Source organism: Bombina bombina, chromosome 2, assembly GCF_027579735.1.
Source record: "Bombina bombina isolate aBomBom1 chromosome 2, aBomBom1.pri, whole genome shotgun sequence".
Lineage (NCBI taxonomy): Eukaryota > Metazoa > Chordata > Amphibia > Anura > Bombinatoridae > Bombina > Bombina bombina.
In genome coordinates, this window is record NC_069500.1 from 1,109,205,696 (window position 1) to 1,109,216,253 (window position 10,558).

At 32.0% G+C, this 10,558-nt stretch overlaps 1 protein-coding gene across 1 annotated transcript; it reads left to right on the forward strand.

The window, feature by feature from the left end:
- Positions 1-4,897: 4,897 nt before the first annotated feature.
- Positions 4,898-10,558, forward strand: FGB (fibrinogen beta chain). The gene is made up of 9 exons (XM_053703757.1): positions 4,898-5,019; positions 5,113-5,133; positions 5,983-6,189; positions 6,676-6,859; positions 7,173-7,400; positions 8,077-8,190; positions 8,958-9,080; positions 9,490-9,775; positions 9,983-10,558. Exons 1-9 carry the CDS (start codon positions 4,927-4,929, stop codon positions 10,209-10,211), a joined length of 1,485 nt encoding a protein of 494 aa, XP_053559732.1. The 5' UTR covers positions 4,898-4,926; the 3' UTR covers positions 10,212-10,558.

The following is a 10,558-nucleotide window of genomic DNA, read 5'->3' on the forward strand; positions in this document are numbered from 1 at the left end:
TATTGGTTGTTGCATTATAAATGTATCTAATGGCTGGTTTATATATTTTTTCTTTGGATCTAGCTTTGAATTCTATATTGTTGAATTTTGATTAGTATGGTTACTTTGTATTCTCTTGAGGATTACCTACACCACAAACACATACTATGTGAGTAATTTCTTGACTTGACGTGGCTCTCGTATAGTTGACATTTTCACCAATTCCATACAGCTTGGGACTTATGGGTAAGTGATAGTGCCCATTCAAGATGCATTCAACACTATTATAAGTAATTGTGGGAATGGTATATACCTATTACTGGTAGAGTTTCAACCCAGATTTGGTCCTGGTATAGTGACAGTTCCTTATAAATATGTCTCCTTTGATTTAATATTGCAGTAGAAGGAGTAGAACCATATTATGATGATGTTTTTAACTAGTGTATTTTTGGTATAGGCAATATTTGTATAACTGTGGGTTGAAGGGGTACACGTTTCTATGATGTTTATGTGGTATGTTTTCTGTTTTGTATTTTTTAGGACATGTTGTCTTGATAAAGGCTATGAGCTGAAACGTCGACATCTGACTTTTTATGAAGATTTCCTAATACATTTTAAAGATTTTTAAATACCTGTGAGTGCCCTTACATGAAGAGATTTTATATATATATATAAACACACACATTTTGACTGGGTACCAGCGCTTATAGACAACTGCAAATGTCTGACATCATTTTTTTAAAATTTAAAATTAGAAGAGATTAAACGTTTGTTAAAATGCTAATTGCTTTGCATCTTTATTCAGTGTAGCTGTGTTTATATAAATATTTTTTTTATTGATGTAATTTGAAGTCTGATACTATATTGTTATCTTTACTATCAGTTTCCTCTGAGATTTCAGTTGTAATTAGCTTTAAGACTGACCGTAATGTTTATACAAGAGTTGTTTTTTTAAAAAAATTTGTAGATTATGTACTAAATACAAATATTTTTTTGGTCAAAATTCACATATCAGTTATAAAAGGCTAATGTTGCATTTTATTAAACAAACAGGTTATCGTAGGGTTAAGGACTCTTGTCCTAGAGTGATAGCAGGGACAGAAGCATGATCTTTGTTCCATTATCTGTCCTTCTAATGGCCAAGTGTGGGCTGGTGAAAGTGCATTGCCCTGTGATTAGATATAAGAACAGAGCAAATACTTCACCTGTTACACAAAATGTTAGCTGAAGCAAATTTAGGGGCTTATTTATCATATACTGTATTACTTTGTTTTATCACTGCCAATGATATACTACAGAAGTTGTGGAGTAAAGTATACTATCTATCTATTTATAATTATCTATCTATATATCTATTTATAATTATCTATCTATATATCTGTAATGAAAATTTTCAGATATCTGTTAAAATAATATTTGTTAACCCCCATAAAAGGGTCAGAATCACCCACAAAGAAGCTTGACTTTAAAAGCCCTTTAACAACCATAATACATAAAGTACATTGTATTTCTCTTCATTTCAATATATCCAATTAGTTTAATATACATTTATATAATGAAACTAATACATAAAAACCAAGATCAAGATTTTTTTTTTATTTTTAAAAACACCCATTTGTGTAACCGTACTGGCTATCACTTGCAAGCACTAAAGAGATTTCCATTTTATATTCCACAAATAAAATGAATTCCCTTACAGAATCTAGAATTCAGAGTGAGCTTTAGAGAATTGGGCCCTTAGTCTGTTTTTGTTGTAAATATAACACAGGTTGATCTCAATAAGCTCTGCATTCTATCAGTACAACAAAATGGAAATGATAAAATAGATAGTATTTACTACACTGTGAACGTTATAAACAAATAAATTGTGCCCACTTGTTGCACTGCTAAGCGTAATTTCCCACAAACGGTTGCATGTGAGAGGTAGAAGAGATAACATGTACAGACTCAGAAATCAACACAGCGTCTGGCAAATAATACTGACTGTGCATGGAAAGGTGGGTTGGTAACAAATATTTGTATGTTCAGCACAAAAAAAATGGTTTAATCAAGGGAAATCGGAAATGACTCACTTCTAGTGTGCTCATAAATTTACGTACAAACTGCATAATTGTGATGCAACAATTGACTGATGGGAATTTAGACTGCAAATTGTGCGCTTATTATGGTCTTCGTGAAATAACTGTGTGGCCAGTAGTCTGATTCATTCTCAAATTTTATCTTGGTCAATCAACAATAAAAATAATTTCTTTATAATTGTTTGATGCCAGAGTTTTATGCTAGATATATACCATATATTATTATTCAGATTTCTAGTATACCTGCTGTCCATAAAACATTTGCCCACTTATAATGTTATGTTGTTTAAATTTAGCAAAATAAACCAACACACACTTGAGATCTCACATTATAAGGGTTACATGATCCGCTAGATATTATTTGGTTGATCTCAAATGCAAATGACCTATATAGACAAATACTTGCTATAGAGTTAAAAATATGATGGCAGTTAAAACTGTAATTTGATTTTATCATTTTATCTACACATATTATTATTTTCTGGACATTTTTTTATAGATACCCATACAAAATATATTTTGCATACTGCATAATTATTTGTCTATAAACCTATATCATTGGTATTTCCGGATCAAAATTATCTCATTAAAGCATAGGGTGAACTATTTATTCTTCAGAAAAATTGTGATGTTGGCCTGATTTGTGTAAGTTTTAATGACTTGAATGGGAACAATTGGTACAGCAGACAATTATACTGCAGATAATATATCATTAAAGGGACCTTTATTAATATATATATATATATATATATATATATATATATATATATATATATATATATATATATATATATATATATATATATATATATATTAGTGATACATAATTAAACAATATACTTTCATTATTTATTTTGCCCCTTTTCATTTAACAGTGCTGAAAATGGAGAATTTTCTAATTCTCAGAACTTGAAATGTACCCTGCTGACTTCTGACCTTGCTACATATATTTCCCTTATTGGATTTAGTTACTAACAACTGCAAAACAATGTACTTTATACTAACAGTATGATTATGGCTAGCCTTATTGTCTACAGACTAAAGCCCCAATAGGCACCTCCAAATAAAACAAACAGTGGGTGGAGTTTTACTATTAAAAATTATGTTAATGTGTTTTTAAAACGTTTAGACTTGACTGATATTTTATTCTATAGCAACACAACAGAAATTTATTTTAATTTCAAGGGGTTTTCTGTCCCTTTAAACATGTTCAAAATATATATATATATATTGCCGCCAAAAATAACTTTCATCATTCTTACGGAAAACTGGCATCTAATTTCATATGTAATGTGTTTTTTTTTTAGGTGTTTTCAAATCTGAACCCATTCCAATAACCCTTTTATCACAAGGTTGTCAAATGAATTTGTAGCGTGACAATACCGCCTATACCTTGCAGGATGAAATTTCAGCATCAGTATTCCAGTCCATGGGAAAACACTTTTCCAGCACTTTTTTCAGGATTTTCACAGAAGAATAATTTAAAAAATACACCCTTGACCTCTTGAAAATCGATGTTGGTCTGTTTTGAGTGTGGCAGTTCACATGGCCTTTTTTCAATTATAAAATGATAGGACATACTCTAATTATAGCCTAATAAACACCATTTGTAAATAAAGTTTAAAAAATCAGTTAAAGGTAAAAGTCAAGTCAAAATGAAACTTCCATGGTTTAAATAAAATATCCATTTTTTTAAACACATTTACAATTTACTTGCTACCAAATTTAGTTTGTTCACTTTGTATCCTTTGTTGAAAAGTAAATATAGGTTAGCTGATAGGGGCCCAAGTGCATGCATCTGTGTTTTATACGTTATGGCAGCAGTGGTTGAAACAATGTATAACATTTCTACAAACAATGTTGTAAAACACTGCTGACATTAAATACTAAAAACACCTGCACTCTCCTGAGCTCCTATCAGCCTACCTAGGTTTATTCTTTAACAAAGAACACAAAGAGTACAAAGCAAATTTGTACTAGAAGTAAAGTGGAAATTTGTTTAAAATTATGAAAATGTAATTTTGTCTTTACTGTTCCTTTTAGTTCATTCTCACTAATAAGCTATAAAAACTAGTATACAGTTTAAATATGAGTATGGGGTTTAATTATTGCAATAAAGTGTTTGGATATTTAAACATGTTAATTGTAAAATGAATGAGCATGATGTGAAATTTTAGGTTTCTGGCATAATAGATTGCTTGGCATGGGTGTAATTTGGCATTAGCTAACAAAGCCTGTGCATAGGGCAGTAGGATTTAGAGGGGATGATTTATTTTAGTTTTATAGGGCAGTTCTATGGCATTCATTTTTACCACTCTTTTGCTCTTCAAATATTTAATTTATTAATTTTATTAAAACATGAATTATCTCTGTCTTGTGGGGGCCCTCTAATTTCTGGCTGTAAAAGTGTGGCAAATATCAACTAAAGTTATTAGGGATGGAGTCAGGGTTTGGGAGCAACATATTTGCATTACCATAATAATACAATACCAAATCACCTGTGCCTGCACAAAACTAGTCTAACCCAATTCATATTTGATATCACTATATAAAGATACCATAGTCAAAGAAATACATGTCAGCCAGCAGAATGTATCAGCACCTTCAGACCATAATATTCCCATTCAAAATATATATTATATATAAAAAATCCCTAATTAATTTGAAAAATGCACTCACAAATATAGGGTTAATTTGCCTGGTAAACTTTTTTTGTTTGAGTACAAGCATAATTACTTATTAACTTGAAGGTTGTCTGCATCCTATTAGAAGAATGCCCATATTGGGGAGGGTGTTAGCTGTTTACCTGACTATATAACATGGTGCATTTCTCTCTTCAACACTAGTACAGGAAAAGGCTACTGAAAAGATGAAGCCTTTCAGAATAATGAAGCTATTTCTGCTCTTTGTCCTTTGTGCCTCTGCAGTATTGGGTAGCTCTGATTATGATGACGATGATGGGGTAATTAGAATAATAGATATCTAATTATCTAAAATATATTCTAGCAGAAATTGAAACATTATTTTGACTATAAATTGTTTTTTTCCCTTTCAGGAAGAAACAACGAACAACAAGGTAAGATTTCTCACAACACTCCTTTATAACTCAGGAAGATGTCTTTTTTTTAACACATATTTTTTACATATTGTTATACATTTTTTGGCATGTAACTATAGTATGTTGGAAATTGAATGGGTTCCAGAAGTGAAGAAAAGAATAATAGAATAAATATTAACTTTGAAGATTTCATCTCATAATGAAGAAAATAAAAAGCCCAGGTTCTGTATTCTAGAAATACCAAGCTGTTCATATGATTAAATGTAGGAATTTGCTTTCTCCGATTGAAACTAAAAATGAATAATGTGAAAAATAAACAAGAACAAATAATTGACTACTTTTGATGAGGTCTTTTATTTTCTTTGAATATTATCTTACATACCAGTAAGTATACAAAGAGAACAAAATAACAAAACACGAAAACAATCTTTGTACTTGAGAATACAATTCGCTAATAAATAATGGATATTTTGTAGGATAATGTTTGACATCAATGTAACAAGTCTAATTTGCATCTACTTGACATTAAAGCGCAAATTCAGAAGTATAGAGTCTTCAGTTGATGAATTATTTATTGGGATGTTTAATTTTAAAATTATTCTAGATTTGTTTTCTCTGTAGGAATATGTTGTGTTCCTGTGAAAAAAAAAACTAATCAAATGCAAATATCCCTAACCATTTTTTGGTGAATTTTGTAGAAAAAGTATAAATTGTTTTTTTAACTGGAATATCATTCCATTCTTTTTATATTTCTCAGTAGTCACATTTCGAATGTTTAACCATTCATTTCTTGTAAATGTACTCATACACTGCATAGATACTATTGATAATATTATTCCTCATATAATAAAATGTATTTTTTTTTAGACTCAGAATGAAACCGCCAGTGTAGATGCTCGAGGACACCGTCCACTGACTAGACCCCGAGAACCAGTTCCCACCCAAAAACCACCTCCTCCTATCAGCGGAAGTGGCTACAGGGCACGTCCAACCAAGGCACCAGTTGGTGGCCAGAAAAAGGAAATCCTTGTTTATCCTGATGAAGGTGGCTGTAAGCATGCATTTGAAGAGCTGGTAAGTACGTGAAGTATTTTTATTCTATTCTAATGGTAGTCTAGCTTAGTGTTTTACATTGATGTTAATGTATATTACCTACTGACTAGCAGGTCTTATTAAATATGTCTGCTGTTATTACACACCCATATATGTATGTGTACGTGTGTATATATATATATATATATATATATATATATACACGTGTGTGTGCATATATATGAGACACATAAATACTGGAAGGCTTGTCTTGACTGCCCATATTCCTAGGCTTAATTATTACCCTGGATAACCTAAAACAAAGCTCACCTCTGGCTTTATTTAACAATGAAAACACTCATAATTTTTCTCCTACTACAGTAAACTATATATATATACATATATATATATATATATATATATATATATATATATATATATATATATATAGTGCATGTATATTAGTAGTCCATTGTAGTAAATGAGACCAAGGCCACTGTGAACTTTTACAATAATAAAATCTTACAGGGAGTCTTGTGCCCCACTGGTTGTGAGCTGCAAAATACACTCCTGAAGCAAGAGAAGAATGTAAAAGGATCTATTAATGATGTTCGCAACAAGATAGAAACTCTGTCACAATCATCAAACAATATATTTAAGTATGCATCATTTCTGGAAAAAACAGTTAAAGAAAGGGAAAGACAAAAAACAGGTAAAGTTTACTTTTTACTTGTTGAATCACAATTTCTGGTGAAGGATTTGGATGTTTCTTATTATTATTTAATAAAAAAAAGTTGATATAATAATATGTTTAGATAGTATTAATCTCCTGTACAAGACTTTTAACCCCTGCGCCTTCTTTGCTGTTTAGTTGTTTATATTTAAAATATTGTTTTTGAATTTTGGGTTAGGAGGTGTCACTCAAACTCCATATTAATCATAATCAATGTTTAAGCTTATATTTTGAAAATGTAATACTAAGGTTGGTGCCAAAAGCTAATTCACTAAATACTTTTGTTTTGTAGCTAACCAGGAGATTGTAAATGAGTACAGCACAGAAGTGGAGGAGCAATATGCTTTCATCAAGGAAAATGTGGACAACAATATTGCATCCAATATCCGCATTCTGCGCCAAGTGCTAGAAAATCTGAGATCTAAAATCCAGAAGCTGGAATCTACAATTTCCACTCAGGTGGAGAACTGTCGTGCACCATGTGTTTCTTCTTGTAACATTCCTGTTGTGTCTGGCAAAGGTATTTTTATTTTAAGATTGTGCAGTTGTTTGTGTGTTAAGATTATGCTATAAAGAATATATATATATATATTAAAAAAAAAAGATGATGGCAATATCAGTATGCATTCAGCTAGGTCCATACTCATACTCATGGCTCATTTTTGTGGAGAATCTAGGGAAGCTGTTTATGGCGTTTCTGTCTACAGTTAGTATTTCAATAAAGCCAAATAACCACAGTTACATTACAGTTAGTATATCTGTGCTACACTAGACAAAGTGAAATCTGTCTCCCTACATAGGCATTTCTTACCACTGAGTAACTCTTTCACGCCAGAGCATTGTTAGCCACCTGTAAATCAGCATTTAACCCTATGTAAACCACATATTGAAGATTGTTAACCTTTGTCAGCCAAATAAATAGCAAGGTTAATCCCTTGTCCTCCATTTACAGAGCAGTATAACTCTCTTTTCATCCGCAAACAGAATATCATACCCCTTTTGGCCCCTTTCAACACCTGGAATAAAATGCATTTTCTCTGATTTAAAACAGCTAAAAAATTTACCAAATTTTCAGTTAACCCTGTAATGTTAAACATTTTTTAATTTAAACTGCTTTGACATCTACGTAAATATTGACAATATAGTATTGTGTTCTATTTATTCTTTGTTACAATGAATGCATTGTGTTCTTGCAGAGTGTGAAGAAATCTACAGAAAGGGAGGTGATAAATCTGAAATGTATCTAATCCAGCCAGATGGATTCTTCAGACCATTCAAAGCCTATTGCGACATGACCACACAAGATGGAGGTAAGTGCAAAAGAACCAACAGGTGTTTTTATTTTCAATAGTAATGAAAAATATCAAGGAGGTGTGTATAACATATTTACGTCTATCTATTTATATCCATCTACTAATAAGCTTGCGCTCACTGGATTTTCTTAATGAAACTATTTTATTATATGTGCTGTTTCAGAAACAGTCCCGCTTATATTAAACAAATGCTTACCTGAGGAAAGAGAATCGTCCCCAAACATCACCTATAATAAATAGTTTAATGTAGAAAATTCAGAAGGTGCAAGCTTATTAATGTATTATCAATAATTCACTGCTTTAGCACCCTGGCTGTTATAGATGGGAACTTTGGCTGTTATAGATGGGAACTTTGAATTTTTATATATATATATATATATATACTGTATATATAAAATTTAGACAGGAGCACTCTCCGGGCCTTAGATACTGATCACCCTTTATTTATCTAAGACCCGGAGAGTGTGCCTTTCTAAATATGATGTGTACTAATTTGGAGACAACCTGGGCTATGAAAGACTGAATCGAGAGTGCTGGCTTTATTACACACACAACACATATATATGTATGTGTGTGTATATAGATAGATAGATAGATAGATAGATACAGTAGAGTTTTTAAAAAGACAAGCTGAACTTTGTATGATAATAGATAAATAGAACCAACAGCACTTTGTAGTGTGGACAATGGAAAAACGTAGCTTAATTTATGTTTACCTCCTAATTTAAGAAATTTAAGAAAATCTTAATGTCCTTCGTTCCCAGGGTGGACTGTTATTCAGAACAGACAAGATGGCAGCGTTGGCTTTGGAAGGACATGGGATGGTTACAAATCTGGATTTGGAAATATTGCCCTTAATGGAGGAAAGGGTACCTGTGACATGCCAGGTAAAATCAATACACCACATGTAGAAATTAAAAAAAAAAAAAAAAATATATATATATATATATATATATATATATATATACTGCTTGCTAATTTCTTCTTACTTCTTCACCAACTGAATCCTTGTTCTTCTTTTGTTGTCCTAGTGATTCAAATAATATGTACCTCTCACAAAACTCTATAAAAGATATTTTGCAACTGCTAATTTATCTGAGAATATTTAATCTCCAGTAAATTGACTCATGATTACGCAAAATACTGCATAATACATAGACCTTATATATATATATATATATAGAGAGAGAGAGAGAGAGAGAGAGAGAGAGAGAGAGAGAGAGAGAGAGAGAGAGAGACCCTGTCCTACTTGCCTAATTAGCTATAGCCTAAATATTTATAATTTGTGCTTTTTAGGCGAATTTTGGCTTGGTAATGACAAAATCAGTCAGCTTTCTAACCTTGGGCCCACTGAAGCTTTATTTGAAATGGAAGATTGGGATGGCAACAAAGTGACCTCTCATTATACTGGCTTCCTTGTACAGAATGAGGCAAACAAATACCAGCTTTCTGTTACCGGCTACAAGGGCAACGCTGGCAATGCTCTTATGGATGGTGCTATACAACTTAAAGGAGAAAACAGAACCATGACAGTACACAATGGAATGTTCTTCAGTACATTTGACAGAGACAATGATGGCTGGTAAGTATTGACTTTATATACTGATGTTATCATAACGATAAGGGTTGAGCAATTAGCCAACCCACAGTAGGGGGGAGGTACATTTAAAATTGTGATGATATAGCTGCATCTCTAATTGTATAAAGTTTGCTAAACACTATATTTATTAACACCTGGTAAAAAAAATATGTAGCTTTTTATAACCTCTAATTTCTCTCTCTTCTTCAGGTTACATGCAGATCCAAACAAACAGTGCTCTAAGGAAGATGGTGGTGGCTGGTGGTACAACCGGTGCCATGCAGCAAATCCTAATGGCAGATACTATTGGGGTGGTCAGTACAGTTGGGACATGGCAAAACATGGTACAGATGATGGTGTTGTATGGATGAACTGGAAGGGTTCTTGGTACTCAATGAAGAAGATGAGTATGAAGATAAGACCATACTTTAGTTCATAGGTAGACATGGAAAACAGAACAGAAGCTTCCTGGTGCTTCTCACAATAGTAATAAATCAAAAGAGTTGAAAGATTTTGGCAAAACAATGTGTTTCACCTTAAACATAAAGTGATTTTGTTCTTGAATACCACTTAGTCAAAGCAACCCTGTGAAACTGGCATAAAACAATGATGATGTTTTATCAGTCTTTCTTATGAACTACGAAAAACTACATGTGATATTGAGAATTTAAAAGCCAGGTACGTCTGAGCTTTTACTTTTCTAATCAAGAATAGGTGGTCACATGAAATATGTTATTTCAGGGACAAAGCAGATATGTATAACAATAAAGTACCTTTAATACCTTC